The 23,288-nt window shown below is 44.3% G+C and overlaps 2 protein-coding genes across 2 annotated transcripts in view; one reads left to right on the forward strand and one right to left on the reverse strand.

Moving 5' to 3' along the window:
* Positions 1-9,594, forward strand: part of osbpl3b (oxysterol binding protein-like 3b) — a gene marked incomplete at both ends in the record, with an annotated part of 34,109 nt that extends 24,515 nt beyond the window's left edge. Inside the window, 8 exons of the mRNA XM_080540427.1 lie at positions 750-887; positions 996-1,059; positions 1,196-1,274; positions 1,517-1,661; positions 5,388-5,532; positions 6,835-6,961; positions 9,279-9,401; positions 9,498-9,594. Coding sequence (XP_080396553.1) covers positions 750-887; positions 996-1,059; positions 1,196-1,274; positions 1,517-1,661; positions 5,388-5,532; positions 6,835-6,961; positions 9,279-9,401; positions 9,498-9,594 — 918 coding nt within the window. The remainder of the gene's footprint in view (positions 1-749; positions 888-995; positions 1,060-1,195; positions 1,275-1,516; positions 1,662-5,387; positions 5,533-6,834; positions 6,962-9,278; positions 9,402-9,497) is intronic.
* A 4,103-nt stretch (positions 9,595-13,697) lies between these two features.
* LOC308166895 (gasdermin-E-like) lies at positions 13,698-22,846 on the reverse strand (the record flags this gene model as incomplete). Its single annotated transcript, XM_080541220.1, has 8 exons — positions 13,698-13,919; positions 14,007-14,083; positions 14,181-14,331; positions 15,674-15,795; positions 16,578-16,710; positions 21,606-21,771; positions 22,298-22,502; positions 22,636-22,846. The coding sequence occupies 8 exons, from the start codon at positions 22,844-22,846 to the stop codon at positions 13,698-13,700; spliced, it is 1,287 nt and encodes a 428-aa protein (XP_080397346.1).
* Between the last annotated feature and the right edge of the window lie 442 nt (positions 22,847-23,288).

Below are 23,288 nucleotides of genomic sequence, written 5' to 3' on the forward strand. Positions count from 1 at the left end.
TCCTTCAGAATAAAGCTGTGAGCAAGATCTCCAGTTCCCCAGACCAGTAAAAGTCGACTGTTAAAGGGGTCGTCTGTTAAAGAAACTCCCTGTTTCAAACCAAGCTCTCCATCCTCCGTCCTCCGTCCTGTTTGCGTTCCACAATGTCCTACATTCATTGTCCTCCATATGATCCTGTTCTGTTCATGGGGGGATTTGTTGTGTTTGTTTTTGTCTTGACGTGTGGAAGTGTAGACAGGACAGGCCTCGCCTGTCATCTGTTGTGTGAATGGCGTGCTAATGTGGCGTTTGGCATTAGCGATGTGGAGAGTTGATCCGATGTTGACATATGAGTAGTCTTTTTTTCCCCCAGCGTGGGCTATGTAGAGGTTCGTTCAGACGGGAACCTCTCAGCCACTCTCCACTCAAATGCAGAGGAAGTTATAGCCTCACAGGAAATCGAAAAAGGGCTTTCTCGCCAGCAGTGATTGGTTTAGAAAGAAGCTTATCGAACGGCCAATTTGCCACAGCCCCAGTAACCAAAGTGGTTGCGAGCTAATGTGTTCTAGTATGCACTCTCCATGAATCATGAGTCTTTCATTTTCTAATTTCTGTCTGGACCTTCTGTGTTGACCTTATATCAGTTTAGTTATTCTGCTCAAGTGTTACTGATAGCATTATGAGTGTCAGTGTTACTGATGGCATTATGAGTGATGTTTGATGATTGGAATGAGATATAATGAACTGAAGTGAGGTTTAAATGTCTGTAGGTGTACATAGCCACATTTGCAGTCTCGGGGTATGCATCCAGCTACCACAGAGCAGGGGGAAAGCCCTTCAACCCTGTCTTGGGAGAGACCTACGAGTGTGACCGACCTGACAAGGGCCTCCGCTTCGTGGCAGAACAGGTATGGATCCACACACGTTACATGGAAGCGTTCACATAGTTTCACCCATCCAAGTACAAGTTTGCAATTGTTCCATTTTTCCCCCCTAATTTCTCTTTTTATCTTCAGGTCAGCCATCATCCCCCTATATCAGCATGTCATGCTGACTCTAAAAACTTTATTTTTTGGCAAGGTAGGTAAAAAAAAAAAAACATGGTCGGTAAAAAAAGAAAAACATAGTCGTTCAAGAAAGCCTGGGCTTAAAGCTGGAGAGTGGTCCAACCTGGACGTGCTAACCTCTATATGGGTCTTCTTGTGATTTACTGTAGACATGAGGTGGAAAAACAAGTTCTGGGGGAAGTCGATGGAGATCGTCCCAGTTGGTACCATCCATGTGGTTCTGCCAGGGTGAGTCCTTCACTGTATCACTCACATTTACATTTGAACCATTTAGCAGACAATGAGAGATTCCAGGGACAGTCTCCCTGGAGTAACTTAGGGCTTAAGTGCCTTGCTCAAGGGCACACTAGTGGTGGTGTTCCCAGGTGGGATTTGAACTCATGACCTTCTGTTCCACCAGTCCAACTCACTATCCACTAGGCCAGGCCAACACTATCTCTTACACTCACTTACCCCCTCCTCCCATGCAGATTTGGAGACCACTATGAGTGGAACAAGGTGACCTCCTGCATCCACAACATCCTGAGTGGCCAGCGCTGGATCGAGCACTACGGAGAGATCTCCATCAAGAACTCCAGTAGTGAAACCTGCCAGTGCAAAGTCACCTTCGTCAAGGTGAGAGACACACTGCTCTCCCTGTGCCTCGTCCTCCATCAAAGTGAGGGGAGACTAGGTCATGTGTAGTAGTCCAGGGGAGTCAGGGGGGAGGGAGGGGAGACTAGTGGCGCTTTTCCACTACAGGGCCAGCCCAAAATATGATAACCATTAATGATGATAAAAAATATGATAACCATAAACTATTATCTTAGTTTAATGTCATTTTAATGCATCATAGAACTTTTATTTACAACAAGCATAACAAAAAAAAATCGCTATTATGGCAATGTGCTGTGCCTATGCTGTTCCTCAGTCCAGCGCTTCATCATCCCCCTTCTAAAACTGCCATCTCCCCTTTCCATCCCTTATGTCATTTTATCAATGAACATTGTATTACTGTTATTTCAACATTTAAGCCTCTTTCACACATAGTTCCCTGTAACTTCAATGGAATCCCAAGCTGTGCCGTCCAGCCATTTTCGCCATTCACTCATGAGTCAAATGCCGGTAGATTCGCGTCTTGCTCCCTTTAACATATGTCGGCGTTTCCCTGGTTGCGAGATCTAAACTACTAGAACTGAAAGCGGCAGGTAACAGGCACGTAACATCCATATGCTGTATATATAAATGGCCAATTCCTTATTACCAGTGGAAAGGGGGAAGGCTAAAACACTTTGAATGGAATAGATAGGACTTTCCGTTCAATGGAGGAAGCATGATACTCGCTCAGAGTTCATCTCGCAAACAATCTAAGCAATCTAAGCAGTTGTTATTATGTAATATTATTGATGGATGTGCCATTTTTGATGGAGAGCAGTGAGCGGATGACTGGATGTGAGCATGTATTTGACTAATGCCAGATTCGCGTCTTGCTCCGAAACCGGAGCTGTCAGCGCAGACAGGATTTTACAGCGTTCCTTCAAACTATCGTAATTCATGAACTATATGCCCAATCTAAAAAATTCGAACAGTTTCTGAAAGCAGAGAAGTTGGACTTTTTGAACAGTTGAACAACAAAACAGTTTTTAGGCTTATTACGGTAGTTCACCAAAAAAAAAAGCACAGTGATCAACGTGTCAGGAGAAATAAAAATAGAATCGGGGCTTTAACACATGTCGGCATTTCCCTGGTTGCGAGATCTAAACTAGTCTACTAGAACTGAAAGCGGCAAGTAACAGTCACTTAACGTTACATGTTGTAAGGCTGATCTGTGCACGATAGTGCTGCATTTTGACATAATTCTTATCGCATTTCCCCCCCGCTGATCTGTATAGCGGGGGGAATCTTATGACACGTAACTCCTCCTACAGTCCCGGGTCGTTCCTGTATAGTGGAAAACGTCTCGTACCCGGAACTTTTCAAAAGCGTGCTGAGGCGAGCCGTGCCGAGCCGTGCTAAGCCGGTCAATGGAAAAGCGCCATAGGTCATGTGTAGGAGTCCAGGGGAGGGAGGGGAGACTAGGTCATGTGTAGGAGTCCAGGGGAGGCTGGGGGGAGTAGAAATCAGGACAGGCTCATTGTAAGGCATGGCATGGAATAGTGTATATTCCTTATACTGTATGTGGTGTTACTCATCTCCTACCTAGAGAGCCACTCTGTGTTCTATGTTTTTTTGTATTTTTTAAAGTTTTTTTCTTCTGAGTGGGGCAGTCCCACTCATATTTTTCTTTTTAATGACAGATATAGTAGAGATTATGACAGGAAGGATGGTGAGAGAGAGATGGGCTGACATGCAGGACATGTCCGCGGCTGGAATCGAACCGGGAACCCTGCGGTACATGGTCAGCGCCCAATCCACAACGCCACCTAAGCGCCCTGTGTTCTATGTTTTTAAAGCTCATTTTTCAAAAAAGGAAAGAATGCTAATCAGTATATTTATTTATTTATTTTTATTCTTAGCACTTTCTTGTTTTTAATCTGTAGCACTTTGAGATTTCCATATGTAAAGTGCATTACAAATAACATGTATTATTATTATTATTATTATTATTATTATTATTATTATTATTATTATTATTATTATAGTTGTAGGGTCTGAGGAGTTGAAAGGATAGCAGGTCAGAACATGGAGCTCATTCTCGTCCTCACATAGGGCTTTCACACCGGCAGTTCCGAACGCCGGTTCGCGTTCGCGGTCGGAAACCTCCGAACGTTGGCGCTGTCTGGCGAATGATACACTGGTATGAACGCGGGCTCGTTCGCCAGACAGCGCCAACGTTCGGAGGTTTCCGAACGCGAACGCGAACCAGCGTTCGGAACTGCCGGTGTGTAAGCCATACCTGTCAACCCTCCCGTTTTTCCCGGGATTCTCCCGTATTTTACCTTTCTTTCCCGCTGTGCTCCCGTTTAAATATTTTCCCGTAAATCTCCTGTATTTTTAATCTATAATAAAATATAATTTAACACTTAATTGTTAGACGTTAGACGCATGCGCACAATCGCTATATCCATGTCAGAGTTGACTTGTCTCCTCTCGTTTCTTGGGCTGCGTTCGTAATTTTGCTCTGAGAGTGCCGGAACGCACACTAGGTGCAACGTCATAAAGGGACCAAGTAATTTGATTGGATAAGAGGCATTCCATGAGTGGTGATCAGATTTCCAGAGCGTTTTTTACGAACACAGCCTTGATTATCGCTGTTTTGAAATTATCGCTGGTAGCTTTGCGCCGCTCTTTTCCCATTGACATCATGGTGTCAAGTAATGTATAAATAAATGTGCTGAATTTAGATGCCCTTTTGTGTTTTCATGCAGGGATGTTCAAAGTATTTTACTTTCAACCAGGTATCTGATTCTGACCACCTGTAGTCACTTACTTAATGTAGGAACTACTTAATTCTTGTTGCACTGAAGCAGGTGGTTGATTGACAGTGTATAGCTTTGTCTAAATGTAAGGGGTATCCTATGGTTGTCTAGTGGTGATGTTAGGATTGACTGTCTACCCTTGTCTAAATGTAAGGGGTCTCCTATGGTTGTCTAGTGGTGATGTTAGGATTGACTGTGTGTACAGTCTAAATGTAAGGGGTATCCTATGGTTGTCTAGTGGTGATGTTAGGATTGACTGTGTGTACAGTCTAAATGTAAGAGGTATGGTTTGTGGATGGTGGGGGGGGGGGAGGATGACCCGGGGGTGCGCAGGGGGGGGGATATCCCTTATTTTTCCTTATTTTTTGGAAAATATCCCTTATTTTCAAATCCCAATGTTGACAGGTATGGTGTAAGCCCTATCAGTGGGCCTCTCATGAGACCCAGCAGGCCCGCTTTAACACCTAACCCAATAGTGCCACCTGCTGGCTGTTGTATGTATGAGGTTATCAAATTGCTAACTATCATACAACGTTCAACACAGCCATCAAATATATATACATGTATATACGTTAATCCTGAGCGTCTGTAAGAACATTACTACGTACAACTTTATTTAATAATAATAATAATAATTCATTGTATTTATAAAGCGCTTTTCCGGGGCTCAAAGACACTGACAATATGGGAAAACAGAAAACACAGAAACAACAAGCAACAGATAACGTGAGCGCATAGAACACAGAGTTAAGGAACAGGCACAGGGAACAATTAACACAGCAATGTCCAGGGTGGGGGAGGGGGTTGGCAGGGTTAGGGGAGATGGTTAGGGGTAGGGGAGGTTGGACGTTTGACCCAGGCAATGTTGACAGACAGACAGACAGACAAACGATACAGACTTTCATCACATATATACTTATAGCATGACCTTTGCTGTGAACAGGCCAAGTACTGGAACTCGAGTGTAAACGAGGTGGAGGGTACCGTCACCGACCACAAGGGGAAGGTCGTCCACACGCTGTTCGGGAAGTGGCACGAGGGTGTGTACTGTGGAGACCCGCCCTCTGCCACCTGCATCTGGAGAACAAGTAAGACCCCTGGCCCAACCCAGCACACTGACACCTGCCCCGGGCCCAACCCAGCACACTGACACCTGCCCCGGGCCCAACCCAGCACACTGACACCTGCCCCGGGCCCAACCCAGCACACTGACACCTGCTGGCCCGACCCAGAACCTGTTGTGTGAGCGTTGTGCTTTCTGTACATTTCCCCACACGAGTAGAAACATCCTGGCACTTTCTGACGTCCTCCTGTCCTCTCCCCTGTTTGTGACGTCATATCCTGTCCTCTGTCCTGTTTGTGACGTCATATCCTGTCCTCTCTCCTGTTTGTGACGTCATATCCTGTCCTCTGTCCTGTCTGTGACGTCATATCCTGTCTGTGACGTCATATCCTGTCCTCTCTCCTGTTTGTGACGTCATCCTGTCCTCTGTCCTGTTTGTGACGTCATATCCTGTCCTCTCTCCTGTTTGTGACGTCATATCCTGTCCTCTGTCCTGTTTGTGACATCATCATCCTGTCCTCTGTCCTGTTTGTGACGTCATATCCTGTCCTCTCTCCTGTTTGTGACATCATCATCCTGTTCTCTCTCCTGTTTGTGACCACATCACCCCTGTCCTCCAAAACCTACACTGGCTCCCGGTCAAATACAGGATCCACTTAAAAATCCTGCTCACCACTTACAAAGCCATCAACGATCTGGCCCTACCTTGCCGACCTCGTCCCCCTCCACACCCCCTCCCGTTGCCTCAGGTCTGCCGACCAAACCACCCTCAAGACCACCAGGACCAAGCTCCGGACCTGGGGTGATAGGGCCTTTTCAGCCACAGCCGCAGCCCTCTGGAACGCCCTCCCCAACCACATCAGCCAGGCCAACACCCTCTCAACATTTAAACAGGCGGTCAAAACCCACCTCTTCAAGCTCGCCTTCACCAGTTAACCCTCTCCCCCTCCCCTTCCCATGTGTCCCCAGCACTACGTTAATTATGGTAAATGGTAAATGGACTGCACTTATATAGCGCCTTTTTTGCTGCTCCAAAGCGGCCTCTCATTCACCCATTCACACACCAATGGCGGCAAGCTGCCATGCAAGGCGCTGGCCTGCTCACTGGGAGCAATTTTGGGGTTCAGTGTCTTGCCCAAGGACACTTCGACATGTGGCCAGCCGGGGCTCGAACCGCTGATCTGCCAACCTTGTGATCATTAGACGGCGACTCTACCTCCTGTGCCACAGCCGTATACTTTACTCAGTTTGTAAAGCGTCTTTGAGTGTCTAGAAAAGCGCTATATAAGTCTAATGTATTATTATTATTATTATTGTGCTCACGCAGACGTCATGCCGGCCGACCACGAGCAGTACTACGGCTTCACCAAGTTGGCCGTGGAGCTGAACGAGCTGGACCCCCCGCTGAGGCTGCTGCTGCCCCCCACAGACACCCGGCTACGCCTGGACCAGAGGTGAGAGGAGGAGGAGAGGACACTTCCTTTACAAGAAACCATTGAATTTTCCGGAATCATTTTTCGCTCTCGTCTGACAATCTGACGCTGCAGGAATGATGTATCTAGACTTTTGTAGTAGTAGGGAAGTTGTAAGCTGTAGTAGGGAAGATATGAACGTGTTTTGGGAAATCTGCATCAACACTGATGGGTTACCTGGAGACACTCTGAGGGTTTGCTGCTCAGACAAGGCTGTCTGTCTGTCTGTCTGTCTGTCTGTCTGTCTGTCTGTCTGTCTGTCTGTCTGTATGTCTGTCTGTCTGTATGTCTGTCTGTCTGTATGTCTGTCTGTCTGTCTGTCTGTCTGTCTGTCTGTCTGTCTGTCTGTCTGTCTGTATGTCTGTATGTCTGTATGTCTGTCTGTATGTCTGTCTGTCTGTATGTCTGTCTGTCTGTCTGTCTGTCTGTCTGTATGTCTGTATGTCTGTCTGTCTGTATGTCTGTCTGTCTGTCTGTCTGTCTGTCTGTCTGTCTGTATGTCTGTCTGTCTGTCTTTCTGTCTCAGGCTGTCTGTCTGTCTGTATGTCTGTCTGTATGTATGTCTGTCTGTCTGTCTGTCTGTCTGTCTGTATGTCTGTCTGTCTGTATGTCTGTCTGTCTGTCTGTCTGTCTGTCTGTCTGTCTGTCTGTCTGTCTGTATGTCTGTCTGTCTGTCTGTATGTCTGTCTGTCTGTATGTCTGTCTGTCTGTCTGTCTGTCTGTCTGTCTGTCTGTCTGTCTGTCTGTCTGTCTGTCTGTATGTCTGTCTGTATGTCTGTCTGTCTGTCTGTCTGTCTGTCTGTCTGTCTGTATGTCTGTCTGTCTGTCTTTCTGTCTCAGGCTGTCTGTCTGTCTGTATGTCTGTCTGTATGTCTGTCTGTCTGTCTGTCTGTCTGTCTGTCTGTCTGTCTGTCTGTCTGTCTGTCTGTCTGTCTGTCTGTCTGTCTGTCTGTCTGTCTGTCTTTCTGTCTCAGGCTGTCTGTCTGTCTGTATGTCTGTCTGTATGTCTGTCTGTCTGTATGTCTGTCTGTCTGTCTGTCTGTCTGTCTGTCTGTCTGTCTGTCTGTCTGTCTGTCTGTCTGTCTGTCTGTCTGTCTTTCTGTCTCAGGCTGTCTGTCTGTCTGTATGTCTGTCTGTATGTCTGTCTGTCTGTATGTCTGTCTCAGAGGCTGTCTGTCTGTATGTCTGTCTGTCTGTCTGTCTGTCTGTATGTCTGTCTGTCTGTCTGTCTGTCTTTCTGTCTGTCTGTCTGTATGTCTGTCTGTCTGTCTGTATGTCTGTCTGTATGTCTGTCTCAGAGGCTGTCTGTCTGTCTGTCTGTCTGTCTGTCTGTCTGTCTGTCTGTCTGTCTGTCTGTCTCAGGCTGTCTGTCTGTCTGTATGTCTGTCTGTATGTCTGTCTCAGACAAGTCTGTCTGTCTGTCTGTCTGTCTGTCTGTCTGTCTGTCTGTCTGTATGTCTGTCTGTCTGTATGTCTGTCTGTCTGTATGTCTGTCTGTCTGTATGTCTGTCTGTCTGTATGTCTGTCTCAGAGGCTGTCTGTCTGTCTGTCTGTCTGTCTCAGAGGCTGTCTGTCTGTCTGTATGTCTGTCTGTCTGTCTGTCTTTCTGTCTGTCTCAGAGGCTGTCTGTCTGTCTGTCTGTATGTCTCAGAGGCTGTCTGTCTGTATGTCTGTCTGTATGTCTGTCTGTCTGTCTGTCTCAGAGGCTGTCTGTCTGTCTGTCTGTCTGTCTGTCTCAGAGGCTGTCTGTCTGAGACAAGGCTGTCTGTCTGTCTGTCTGTCTGTCTGTCTGTCTGTCTCAGAGGCTGTCTGTCTGTCTGTATGTCTGTCTCAGAGGCTGTCTGTCTGTCTGTCTGTCTGTCTGTCTCAGACAAGGCTGTCTGTATGTCTGTCTGTCTCAGAAGCTGTATGTCTGTCTGTATGTCTGTCTGTCTCAGAGGCTGTCTGTCTGTCTGTCTGTCTGTCTCAGAGGCTGTATGTCTGTCTGTCTGTCTGTCTGTCTCAGAGGCTGTATGTCTGTCTGTATGACTGTCTGTCTCAGAGGCTGTCTGTCTGTTTGTCTGTCTGTCTGTCTCAGAGGCTAAATGTCTGTCTGTATGACTGTCTGTCTCAGAGGCTGTCTGTCTGTCTCAGAGTCTGTATGACTGTCTGTATGACTGTCTGTCTCAGAGGCTGTATGTCTGTCTGTATGACTGTCTATCTCAGAGGCTGTCTGTATGTCTGTGCATGTGAGTATAAGACTTCTCTCTGACCTTTGACACATTTGAGTGTTTGATCTTCTCTCTGTCTGTGTGTTCAGGCTGCTGGAGGAGGGGGAGGTGGAGTCTGCGGAGGAGCAGAAGCAGAGGATCGAACAGATGCAGAGAGACAGACGCCGCGACCTGGAGGAGAACAACATGACGCACGAACCCCTATTCTTCAGGTAAATTCAGGGGTGCAAACTTGTCACCTTTTAGCCTTTTTTTTACCTCAAAATGTTCTTTGTATCCCTGAGAATACGCCTCTGTGTTGTCTACAGGAAGTCGAAGAATGACACCTGGGTGAGCAACAATACCTACTGGGACCTGAGGAAGGACCCAGGCTTTACCCAACTGGACCGGCCGGTGCTGTGGTGACCTCAGTGTTGCTGGTGACACATGGGGACCGCCATGTTTCTACTGTGACCCAGGCTGGCTCTGGGGAGGCCTGCTGCTCCATAGTCTTTCACATACCCTTCTACTATTCCATGCTCGTTGGTTTATTGTTTATTGTTAGTAGTGGCTGATTTTATTTTCATTTTTGAAATTCAGTTTTATCCTGTTTATGGCCTTAATAGTCAATGCTTATTTGAGTAGCGTAGAATTTTTATGCAAGCTTCTGAATGTAGAGGAATTATGCAAACTGTGCACCGTTTGTCACCTGTAGTGTTTAGTTATGCAGAACAGAGCACAGACAGTCTGCAGTAACAAAGTCCTAAGGTGTTAACGCCCTCCAGAGGCACCTTGTTGATACACAAGACTGCAAAAGAATTACAGGCCGTTTTGTTTTTGAATGGCTGCTCCACAGTAACCTAGCTACTAGTCTATATTACCATACCTGTCCCACTGCTCACAGATGTTCACTGGACATTGTCTACCTCTAAGATGAAATATTATGGTACTTGTAATACCATTGTAGGCTACATGTCAAATATTTATTCTGCACCTGATCTGATGCCTTACTGGTCTAACATATGATGTTTTAATCAGACATGTTTTAGAAATGTGTGTTTGTGTGAATAATTCTTAATATAATGAAGCACTGTATGTGTCCTTAAAATCTTGAGTAACTTTTTTTTGTATTCATTTAAACAGTAGTAGACGTTGCTCTTTGTCTACCATGTGTGTATCTATACACATCTGTGACCTATACTTTTAATCTGCCTGAAAGTGATCAACCATCAATACGATGTGTACAACATTTTAAACACAAACATAGTTGAGAAAATACAGTTGTCCATGGTCTCACATAAGGAGACATACCCATGGCTTGGTGGAGCCTTGTCAGAGCCTAGCAGGCCTGGATATTTAATGCACCATGAGCTGTAATAAAATCTCATAGTGGTGAAACGTGTTGTCTTCTGTTATTATTGTATTCTCTTCCTGAAACTTGATATGTAGAGTATCAGTAATATAAGTACGCCTCATTGCCATGGAAAGCAAGATGTGTGGATGATCTAAGATGTGTGGATGTTCCAAGATGTGTGGATGTTCTAAGATGTGTGGATGATCTAAGATGTGTGGATGTTCTAAGATGTTCTAGGATGTGTGGATGTTCTAAGATGTGTGGATGATCTAAGATGTGTGGATGTTCTAAGATGTTCTAAGATGTGTGGATGTTCTAAGATGTGTGGATGTTCTAAGATGTGTGGATGATCTAAGATGTGTGGATGTTCTAAGATGTGTGGATGTTCCAAGATGTGTGGATGTTCCAAGATGTGTGGATGTTCCAAGATGTGTGGATGATCTAAGATGTGTGGATGTTCTAAGATGTGTGGATGTTCTAAGATGTTCTAAGACATGTGGATGTTCCAAGATGTGTGGATGTTCTAAGATGTGTGGATGTTCCAAGATGTGTGGATGTTCTAAGATGTGTGGATGTTCCAAGATGTGTGGATGATCTAAGATGTTCTAAGATGTGTGGATGTTCCAAGATGTGTGGATGTTCTAAGATGTGTGGATGTTCCAAGATGTGTGGATGTTCTAAGATGTTCTAAGATGTGTGGATGATCTAAGATGTTCTAAGATGTGTGGATGTTCTAAGATGTTCTAAGATGTGTGGATGATCTAAGATGTTCTAAGATGTGTGGATGTTCTAAGATGCTCTAAGATGTGTGGATGTTCTAAGATGTGTGGATGTTCTAAGATGCTCTAAGATGTGTGGATGTTCTAAGATGTGTGGATGTTCTAAGATGTGTGGATGTTCTAAGATATTCTAAGATGTGTGGATGTTCTAAGATGTTCTAAGATGTGTGGATGTTCTAAGATGTGTGGATGTTCTAAGATGTTCTAAGATGTGTGGATGTTCTAAGATGTTCTAAGATGTGTAGATGTTCTAAGATGTGTGGATGTTCTAAGATGTTCTAAGATGTGTGGATGTTCTAAGACAGAGGTCCCCAAACTACAGCCCGCGGGCCGGACACGCCACCCCCCACATTTGGACCGGCCCTCAATGCCAGAAACATATTAAATTACATTTTAAATATATGTTTTAATCATATCATATCTGTATTTTATATTAAGGGTTGGCTTTCAAATAAAAATGTCCCTTAGTTATAAACTATTTTCATTAATAACATTATTAGTTTCACCCGTCCACAGTGTGATGTATTGTGAAATATGTTAATACGCCTAACCAGTAGGTGGCGCTCCCTACCATAATTGGATGCAGTCATAGAACCTGAATGATACCTGAATAAGAGTTAGTTCAGTAAAGTGATGGTCAGACAATGGTCCCCAATTCTCAAGTGCAGAATTCAGGAGATTCACAGAGAGTTGGGAGTTTGTACATTCCACATCCAGTCCTGGATACCCACAGTCCAATGGACAAAGTGAAAGGGCTATCCAGACAGTGAAGAACTTGCTAAAGAAAGCACAGGAAAGCCAGAGTGATCCCTACATTGCTCTGTTGGAATACAGAAACTCACCTCTGGACGGAGTGAAACTGTCTAAAAACAATGTTTTATTACTGTGCTGATATCAGCAGCAGGCTACGTATAGTCAAATTGTCACGATGGCATAGTGGTATTTACCGCTGCCATAGTATTAATTTGTAATTTTAAGACGGTGGTTCAAATCCCTCTTCTGACACACTTTTTACTGCATTTCGTTGTCTGAATCTAATCTAAAATCTAATCTAAAAAAGTATGTAGGCTATAAAAAGATGGTGTAGGCTAATTTACAAGAACTGACATGATTACAATGGTGGTTGAAGCCTTTCTGAGTAGTAAGTTATGTTCTTCTAACTGGACAATGGATTTGGCATAGATTATTTTTTCTTATGATTACTGATGGATAGATGAGATATTGTAAATCGATTTGCATGAAGGCTTCGGTTAAATGTAAAAAACCAACAACATTAAATTAAATTAAAAGTATTGAACCGGCAACCCTCAGACCTCTAGCTGGCTGCCTAAACCCATGCGCCAAACACACCACTGTGATGGCAGCAATGCAAGTTGATAGACATACCTATTTATTTATTTTTTACACTTTTTTATTTATCTATTTATCTATCTATCACACTTTCAAAATATCAAGTTATCTATCACACAGTCAAACTATCTATCTATCTCGTAAAAAGTGGGAACTAATATTTCCTAAAAGACACTTGACGGAACTGTCGTTCGGGGTGTAGTTTCCGCCTGTGAGACATTTTTGATGCACGTATTACCTAAACCAGCCTGTAAACCTGCTCGCTACCAGGTTTGCTCAGAAGGATTGGTTGCATAGCAACCAAGCAGCGAATTATTTGAGCCACATTGATGGAACGGAACGCAAGCTGAAATTATCGCCCGGATCTGATTTAATCACGATACGTGGAATAGGCCCCTGGTTCGCTAGCTAGCTACAATACATAAACAGGCGTAACGTTCGCCACAGTGCTTTTTGGGGGGCGCGCCCCACACTTTGAGAAACACTGGTGTATGGTGAGATGAACCGTGAGTCCTTTTTTAATTGTGTTTTCAAATCGGCTAATCTCTCAGAAGAAAGCTCTATCCTTATGCCAATTTCCAGATGTGATAGCAGGCTTTCAAACATTTAACATTTTCAAACCACACAAACACATTTCAACAACATATTTAGAACAGTATTCAGTCGGCCAACATACTGTTTGAAACTTATCATTTATTTAAAATGTTTACATAGCACACTGCGACAAAAGACGTTGCTCTCAAAGTTTCAAATGTTAACACAATGTTGACACAAGTTTATAGTCTCTTTAGAAAAGGGTGCACAATGAATACAACAGGCAATTCATTTCATATGTCAATCTCAAATATAAAATGAATCTCACATTAAAATGTCACATATCATGTTGCTAAGGCTTTTACAAAGGCCTTACTCACTCACTCTCTCTCTCTCTCTCTCTCTCTCTCTCTCTCTCTCTCTCTCTCTCTCTCTCTCTCTCTCTCTCTCTCTCTCTCTCTCTCTCTCTCTCTCTCTCTCTCTCTCTCTCTCTCTCTCAATCAGTAGGTGGCCTAACTTAAAGAGGCCAGGCCTTTCACAGTGATACACATGACAAGAGGAAGGTTTCCAGATGTCTTGCCAATCTCTGTCTGCAGTGTGTCCTCCTGTCTCTTCAGAGTCACATCTGAGGAGGCAAAGAGACGCTCTACCCTCTCATACACCTTCTTATCAGCCAGAGGAGCCAGACCTGCATCTTTCAGAGAGGACTCCCTACTGTCTGTCACACTCTGCACCTGGAGACCACACACGGATACCAAGTCAACGTACACCAACAACATTAAAGAACCCTGGTGCTGTAGGCTAATCATGTCTGAACTCACCAGGAGCTGCAGGGCCTGGAGGACTGGAGGAGGACTGCAGCAGGATCCCAACACAGTAATACCCTCATCTGTCATTTCTACAAAGAAACATACACGTTTGGTATGAAAGCTCCTACAGGATTAAAGAAATACATTTGTCAGGGTCCAAAATATTTTCTAGAATTGAAGTTTTACCATCCATGGCACTGACAATGAGGTGAGTGGTGCTGACAAGGGACTCTTCTGACTGACGTAGAAGATCCAGTATGGCCTTGACTGTCTTTCTCACAGACGCCTCCTTGACATCACCCAGGTCAGGCTTCTCACCGGCACGCATCTGACTCAGCTGTGACATGGATATGACAGAGAGAGAGATCTCAGATCTGTATTAGGACCAGTTCACATCTGCACGTCAAAATGACCCTGTGGCCCTGCGACGGCAGTTGCAAGGCATTGCCAGCGTTTTGACTTGTCACGTCTCAGCAGAATGTCAGATTCTTTGGAATGTCTGGCAAGTTTTTTCTCTGCAACGTTATAAAACTGACCTGTGGCCCCGCGGTGGTGTAGCGGTCTAAGCACTGGCCGCTAGTGCATGCTGCCCACCGGGGCCGGGGTTCGTATCCCGGCTCGCCAGATCCAGATATGGCCGAGGCACACGGGAAGCGGCATATTGGCCGGCCGCTTCCGAGGGTGGGATAGGAGTATTTCTGGACTAGGATCCGTCGCGCAACACCGCCCCCGTCTGGTGCTGGAGTAACGGTACTGGGCTCGAGGAGCCAGTCAGCCTAGTCTGCCTGGCGTCCTCCTCTGGGACTGCCGGCCACGGGGTCGGGCGGCGGATCCTTCGCAATAGGCAGGGGATAATTGGATGCTAAGTTGGGTTAAATTGGCTACCAAATTGGGTGAAAAGGGGATAAAATCTGAAAAACAAATTTAAAAAAAATAAAATAAAACTGACCTGTTGCGTTGCGAATCCTAGATGTGAACTGGGCTTTAGGGAGGCTGCCTATCATGACAGGAGGTCATAATGGTGAGACGTACAGTATAGCTTCATTCTCGTAACATGATCAAGCTTTCAGCCTTGGGGCAGTAGGTGTGAGTCTTTTCAGGGGTGAGATACTCGCATGGGTCTAGTATTATCTGGGGACCTCTAGTAATTTGTAATAATTGCGGAGGTCATCTGTGATCTTAATCCCGTGCGAATCTGCCATGTCCGTAATTTCTAAAAGTAAAATTGTCACGGCAAATTACCTACCTTATTGCTGTGATAATATTAGTCCTGTGTGAAGTGGCATCTCTGAGATTTTTTCTGCCATGTTTTTTCTGCTGTGGTCGAAATTATGAGCAAGCTCAAAGCCAGAACGAAATCTCGAAAGATGATGAGATGGGTGACATGCATGGCTTGTTACATATCTATTATGTATAATAGATATTATTATATACCTTGTTGCATATCTTTGTTAAACAGAGCCTTGACATCATATCTGTGGGATAAGGTCAGTAAATTTGAGTAAAATACAGACTTTGTGTATCCCGTGGGAATGCGCCACATGAAACACAGACATGGGGGGGGGGGGGTAATTTCAAAATCACATGAGGTCCCCAGATAATACTAGTCCTGTGCTAATAGGTTTTAAGTCAGTATACCTGCACTGCACCAGGTTTTGTTTCTGTATGTCCCCACTCACCATGTTCTCCAGCACAGTGATGGCCAGTCTGTTCTCCATGGTTGTCCTAAGGAGCTGGAACAGAGATGAGCGTGTGGATGTCGGCAGGGCTGACAGTCGCTGGTAATGCTCACTCAGACTGCCTGTAGGTCCCACGAAAATAATGGAGGGAGTGGAACTTGGAGAGGAAACTGGAGTGGAACTTGGAGTGGTACCCTTTTCAAACCCACCAGATTTAGAAAGGAGACACAGCTCTATGGACAGAAGCAGACCAAGCCATAAGCAGTCACACAACAGCACAGTGTCTGTGTCCACTGAGGGAGTTAAATCACAGCTAGCTGTGCACTGGACCAAGAGGATGGTTGGTTAGATGCTCCTCCTGAGACAACTACTGCCCCCCAGCACTGCGTCTCCTGAAGACACCCGCTTTCCCCTCTACTGTGTCCCTAAAAACTTCTATTGCCCCCTTGTACTGTTTCTCTCTCCTGAAGAAGGTGATAGAAGAAGGTTTTTCCTTCTATCAATGGCCCCGGGCCTGAGCTGGATTACTCTTCCTGCTACGACTGGTGGATTGATGATTCACTTGCTTAGTATTCAAATGTATTGATTGTAAGTCGCTTTGGAATAAGGCGTCTGCTAAATGCCCAAAATGTAAATGTAGATGCATTTCCATACCCAAGAACTATAATAAATATTCCTAGCAACACAGAGAAGTATTGATGATTAAAGGCTATGGGGCCCAGGGGGGGTGTTTGTAGAAAAGAAATGCTCAGTGGCTGTAGGATGATGGAGAGTGGGACAGAACGGTACTCAGACATTCCTTAGTTATGAAATAACGGTTGTTTTTCCACCAGTGTGTTTCTGGATGAACTAATGAGAGAAAGGTGGGGTTGAAAGGTATCTGATTACCCATACACTCCCTCACCATATTTTCCATCGGGTTGGACCATGATCTCAATAACGCTGTAGGCAATGACAGTTTGAGCAGCAATCTCCAGCGCCGCCTGGCTGTCTATCTCTTTAGCGACATTCCCTTTAACAGCCGCCTTTATAGGTCTCTGTGGAACAATCGAATAGTTTAGTTTAGTAGTGCAGATTACAGTGACTTAACAACTTAACGACTAAAACCCTACAGTGAGCAGGGTTTTAGGGATAGTTCACTTTCAAAAATCTGATGTTCAAAGTAAGTAAGTAAGTAAAGCTTTATTTATATATCGCCTTTCGTACATGAAATGCAACTCAAAGCTCTTGGTGGTAGACTGTGGTAGACTGTGGTAAACTGTGGTAAACTGTGGTAGACTGTGGTAAACTGTGGTAAACTGTGGTAAACTGTGGTAAACTGTGGTAGACTGTGGTAAACTGTGGTAAACTGTGGTAAACTGTGGTAGACTGTGGTAAACTGTGGTAAACTGTGGTAGACTGTGGTAAACTGTGGTAAACTGTGGTAGACTGTGGTAGACTGTGGTAAACTGTGGTAGACTGTGGTAGACTGTGGTAAACTGTGGTAAACTGTGGTAAACTGTGGTAAACTGTGGTAAACTGTGGTAAACTGTGGTAGACTGTGGTAAACTGTGGTAAACTGTGGTAAACTGTGGTAAACTGTGGTAGACTGTGGTAAACTGTGGTAGACTGTGGTAAACTGTGGTAAACTGTGGTAAACTGTGGTAAACTGTGGTAGACTGTGGTAGACTGTGGTAAACTGTGGTAAACTGTGGTAAACTGTGGTAAACTGTGGTAAACTGTGGAAAACTGTGGAAAACTGTGGTAAACTGTGGTAAACTGTGGTAAACTGTGGTAGACTGTGGTAAACTGTGGTAAACTGTGGTAAACTGTGGTAAACTGTGGTAGACTGTGGTAAACTGTGGTAAACTGTGGTAAACTGTGGTAAACTGTGGTAGACTGTGGTAGACTGTGGTAAACTGTGGTAAACTGTGGTAAACTGTGGTAAACTGTGGTAGACTGTGGTAGACTGTGGTAAACTGTGGTAAACTGTGGTAAACTGTGGTAAACTGTGGTAAACTGTGGTAGACTGTGGTAAACTGTGGTAAACTGTGGTAAACTGTGGTAAACTGTGGTAAACTGTGGTAGACTGTGGTAGACTGTGGTAAACTGTGGTAGACTGTGGTAAACTGTGGTAAACTGTGGTAAACTGTGGTAGACTGTGGTAAACTGTGGTAAACTGTGGTAAACTGTGGTAGACTGTGGTAAACTGTGGTAGACTGTGGTAAACTGTGGTAGACTGTGGTAAACTGTGGTAAACTGTGGTAAACTGTGGTAGACTGTGGTAGACTGTGGTAGACTGTGGTAAACTGTGGTAAACTGTGGTAAACTGTGGTAAACTGTGGTAGACTGTGGTAAACTGTGGTAAACTGTGGTAAACTGTGGTAGACTGTGGTAAACTGTGGTAAACTGTGGTAAACTGTGGTAAACTGTGGTAAACTGTGGTAAACTGTGATAGACTGTGGTAGACTGTGGTAAACTGTGGTAAACTGTGGTAAACTGTGGTAAACTGTGGTAAACTGTGGTAGACTGTGGTAAACTGTGGTAGACTGTGGTAAACTGTGGTAAACTGTGGTAAACTGTGATAGACTGTGGTAGACTGTGGTAAACTGTGGTAAACTGTGGTAAACTGTGGTAGACTGTGGTAAACTGTGGTAAACTGTGGTAAACTGTGGTAAACTGTGGTAAACTGTGGTAGACTGTGGTAAACTGTGGTAAACTGTGGAAAACTGTGGTAGACTGTGGTAAACTGTGGTAAACTGTGGTAAACTGTGGTAAACTGTGGTAAACTGTGGAAAACTGTGGTAGACTGTGGTAAACTGTGGTAAACTGTGGTAAACTGTGGTAAACTGTGGTAAACTGTGGAAAACTGTGGTAGACTGTGGTAAACTGTGGTAGACTGTGGTAAACTGTGGTAGACTGTGGTAAACTGTGGTAAACTGTGGTAAACTGTGGTAAACTGTGGTAGACTGTGGTAAACTGTGGTAGACTGTGGTAAACTGTGGTAAACTGTGGAAAACTGTGGTAGACTGTGGTAAACTGTGGTAAACTGTGGTAAACTGTGGTAAACTGTGGAAAACTGTGGTAGACTGTGGTAAACTGTGGTAAACTGTGGTAAACTGTGGTAAACTGTGGTAAACTGTGGTAAACTGTGGTAGACTGTGGTAAACTGTGGTAAACTGTGGTAAACTGTGGTAAACTGTGGAAAACTGTGGTAGACTGTGGTAAACTGTGGTAAACTGTGGTAAACTGTGGTAAACTGTGGTAAACTGTGATAAACTGTGGTAAACTGTGGTAAACTGTGGTAAACTGTGGTAGACTGTGGTAGACTGTGGTAAACTGTGGTAAACTGTGGAAAACTGTGGTAGACTGTGGTAAACTGTGGTAAACTGTGGTAAACTGTGGTAAACTGTGGTAAACTGTGGTAGACTGTGGTAAACTGTGGTAAACTGTGGTAAACTGTGGTAGACTGTGGTAAACTGTGGTAGACTGTGGTAAACTGTGGTAAACTGTGGTAAACTGTGGTAAACTGTGGTAAACTGTGGTAGACTGTGGTAAACTGTGGTAGACTGTGGTAAACTGTGGTAAACTGTGGTAAACTGTGGTAAACTGTGGAAAACTGTGGTAAACTGTGGTAAACTGTGGTAGACTGTGGTAGACTGTGGTAGACTGTGGTAAACTGTGGTAAACTGTGGAAAACTGTGGTAGACTGTGGTAAACTGTGGTAAACTGTGGTAAACTGTGGTAGACTGTGGTAAACTGTGGTAAACTGTGGTAAACTGTGGTAAACTGTGGTAGACTGTGGTAAACTGTGGTAAACTGTGGTAAACTGTGGTAAACTGTGGTAGACTGTGGTAGACTGTGGTAAACTGTGGTAAACTGTGGTAGACTGTGGTAAACTGTGGTAAACTGTGGTAAACTGTGGTAAACTGTGGTAAACTGTGGTAGACTGTGGTAAACTGTGGTAAACTGTGGTAAACTTTGGTAAACTGTGGTAAACTGTGGTAGACTGTGGTAAACTGTGGTAAACTGTGGTAAACTGTGGTAGACTGTGGTAAACTGTGGTAAACTGTGGTAGACTGTGGTAAACTGTGGTAAACTGTGGTAGACTGTGGTAAACTGTGGTAAACTGTGGTAGACTGTGGTAGACTGTGGTAAACTGTGGTAAACTGTGGTAGACTGTGGTAAACTGTGGTAAACTGTGGTAGACTGTGGTAAACTGTGGTAGACTGTGGTAGACTGTGGTAAACTGTGGTAAACTGTGGTAAACTGTGGTAGACTGTGGTAAACTGTGGTAGACTGTGGTAGACTGTGGTAAACTGTGGTAAACTGTGGTAGACTGTGGTAGACTGTGGTAAACTGTGGTAAACTGTGGTAAACTGTGGTAGACTGTGGTAAACTGTGGTAAACTGTGGTAAACTGTGGTAGACTGTGGTAAACTGTGGTAAACTGTGGTAGACTGTGGTAAACTGTGGTAGACTGTGGTAGACTGTGGTAGACTGTGGTAAACTGTGGTAGACTGTGGTAGACTGTGGTAAACTGTGGTAAACTGTGGTAGACTGTGGTAGACTGTGGTAAACTGTGGTAAACTGTGGTAGACTGTGGTAAACTGTGGTAGACTGTGGTAAACTGTGGTAGACTGTGGTAAACTGTGGTAAACTGTGGTAAACTGTGGTAGACTGTGGTAAACTGTGGTAAACTGTGGTAAACTGTGGTAAACTGTGGTAGACTGTGGTAGACTGTGGTAAACTGTGGTAAACTGTGGTAGACTGTGGTAGACTGTGGTAAACTGTGGTAAACTGTGGTAAACTGTGGTAGACTGTGGTAAACTGTGGTAGACTGTGGTAAACTGTGGTAAACTGTGGTAAACTGTGGTAAACTGTGGTAGACTGTGGTAAACTGTGGTAAACTGTGGTAAACTGTGGTAAACTGTGGTAGACTGTGGTAAACTGTGGTAAACTGTGGTAGACTGTGGTAAACTGTGGTAAACTGTGGTAAACTGTGGTAAACTGTGGTAGACTGTGGTAGACTGTGGTAAACTGTGGTAAACTGTGGTAGACTGTGGTAGACTGTGGTAAACTGTGGTAAACTGTGGTAAACTGTGGTAGACTGTGGTAAACTGTGGTAAACTGTGGTAGACTGTGGTAAACTGTGGTAAACTGTGGTAAACTGTGGTAGACTGTGGTAAACTGTGGTAAACTGTGGTAAACTGTGGTAAACTGTGGTAGACTGTGGTAAACTGTGGTAAACTGTGGTAAACTGTGGTAGACTGTGGTAGACTGTGGTAAACTGTGGTAAACTGTGGTAGACTGTGGTAAACTGTGGTAGACTGTGGTAAACTGTGGTAAACTGTGGTAAACTGTGGTAAACTGTGGTAGACTGTGGTAGACTGTGGTAAACTGTGGTAAACTGTGGTAAACTGTGGTAAACTGTGGTAGACTGTGGTAGACTATGGTAAACTGTGGTAAACTGTGGTAAACTGTGGTAAACTGTGGAAAACTGTGGTAGACTGTGGTAAACTGTGGTAAACTGTGGTAGACTGTGGTAAACTGTGGTAAACTGTGGTAAACTGTGGTAGACTGTGGTAAACTGTGGTAAACTGTGGTAAACTGTGGTAAACTGTGGTAAACTGTGGTAAACTGTGGTAGACTGTGGTAAACTGTGGTAGACTGTGGTAAACTGTGGTAAACTGTGGTAAACTGTGGTAGACTGTGGTAAACTGTGGTAAACTGTGGTAGACTGTGGTAAACTGTGGTAAACTGTGGTAGACTGTGGTAAACTGTGGTAAACTGTGGTAGACTGTGGTAAACTGTGGTAAACTGTGGTAGACTGTGGTAAACTGTGGTAAACTGTGGTAGACTGTGGTAAACTGTGGTAGACTGTGGTAAACTGTGGTAAACTGTGGTAGACTGTGGTAAACTGTATGGTCACAGTCATGTGTTGTTTCTCCTACCGGGAGTGCAGGGATTCCCAGATCAGCACCCATGTGGACACTCTGCTCCGCTTTCTCTAAAATAGAGCTTGGATTGATTGTCAAAATCCTCTCCTTCACCACCCCAAGCACATCTCCAGACTTCTCCCGGATCTGCTTGATCAGACAGTGTGACATGTCTAGAGCCCTGCAGGAGAGATAGAGATAGACCACATACATTTCACAGCTAGGGGGGGCCTCGTCTGTGACTGAGCCTCTGTAAGACACCCCGCAGGCAGCGCCCAACTCCAGGTACTGCTACACCGTTGAACATTGGTGACACGGTCTAGTGTTTTGGTCCGCATATCGGCAACCAATCAAAATGTTCAGACTTTTATTTTGAAACACGGAAATACATTTCAACGTTTCAACACAAACTCGCTAGTCAAGCCAAAATACTGCAATGCAACGGATTCGGTGAGTAATCCTCACTGCTACCTAGTTAACTAGAACACTACTTTACATTGTTAGCAGGCTCACAAAACAAGCTGTGTTAGTTGACTAGCGATGTGTGTCATTGATTTTCAACAACATGGAAATGTATTCACATTTTTCGAAAGGAAAGTCAGAACATTAAATCGGATGCCGACATGCGGACCAAAACACTTGACCGTGTCACATTGTGTCTGAGCAGATTTACTGAATGACTGCATATCTGTAAGAGAGCAACTCACTGGTTTTTTGAATCGTTCAGTAACTTGTTCACATCCAGCTCCTCTTTCTTCAACCTGCCAAAGGTGGACTGGTGTGTGGAGGACTGGTCTTTTCCCACGTCAAGGTTCAAACGAACAAGATCGGCATCTCCTTCCCCTCCCAAGTTCATTTCTTTCTTGCCAACATATTTCCCAGAATACTTCACGAATTCCTTCTTATCAACAGCTGTAGGAGAAAAAAAATTCAGATCTTTCACAACAAACACATTAAGAGAAATTGCTTGTTACAGAGACAATGTAATCAGGTGTAGTATGTGTAACCTATTATTTAACTGATGATGTACTAGTCTGGAATTTACCTGGGGTGAGGGGTGTGTCTCCAGCAAGCACATCATTAAGGGTAAAGTCAGTATACACGTATTTGGTTTTCTTCCCAAACCAGCCATCCTTCTGCTTGACAACCAGCGAGAGTAGGTTCAGTTTTTCTGAGTCATTTGGACTGGACACAGGCATCAGGCTGCCCTCATCATCAACAGCCTTCACAAATCTTTTGGTGGCCGTGGCAAACATTTCAAAGAGGCGAGGGAGATGACTCCGAAAAGTGTCTACAATTGCAGATGAAAGCAGAAAGGACAGAGACAACAAACAAAACACAAGATGACTCAAAACAAGCATTCTAAATACGTAGCATTCAAAGAAGGATAATCTATGTTTCAGACAAATGTAAATCTAAACAAAAAGATCAAATCTGCAAGAGCTCCAATACCAGGTTCTCACCGTTTCAGTTCTTCCTCTCTGTGTTTGTGATGGGGATGTGTCTGTATGGTACAAACGAAGAGCCTTATAGAGTGTCTTCACTCCACCCCCTAACTGTGTCAAGTTTCAAGTTTCAAGTTTCCCGTTTTACTGTTACATCACATTACACAAAGTGTAAGTTCCTGACATTGCAGCACCAGACAATAAGGCAAAAAGCAAGATAAGTCAAGATGAAAAGTGACAATAGTACAAGACA

This window comes from Nansenia antarctica (genome assembly GCF_963989245.1).
Source record: "Nansenia antarctica genome assembly, chromosome: 10".
Classification (NCBI taxonomy): Eukaryota; Metazoa; Chordata; class Actinopteri; order Argentiniformes; family Microstomatidae; genus Nansenia; species Nansenia antarctica.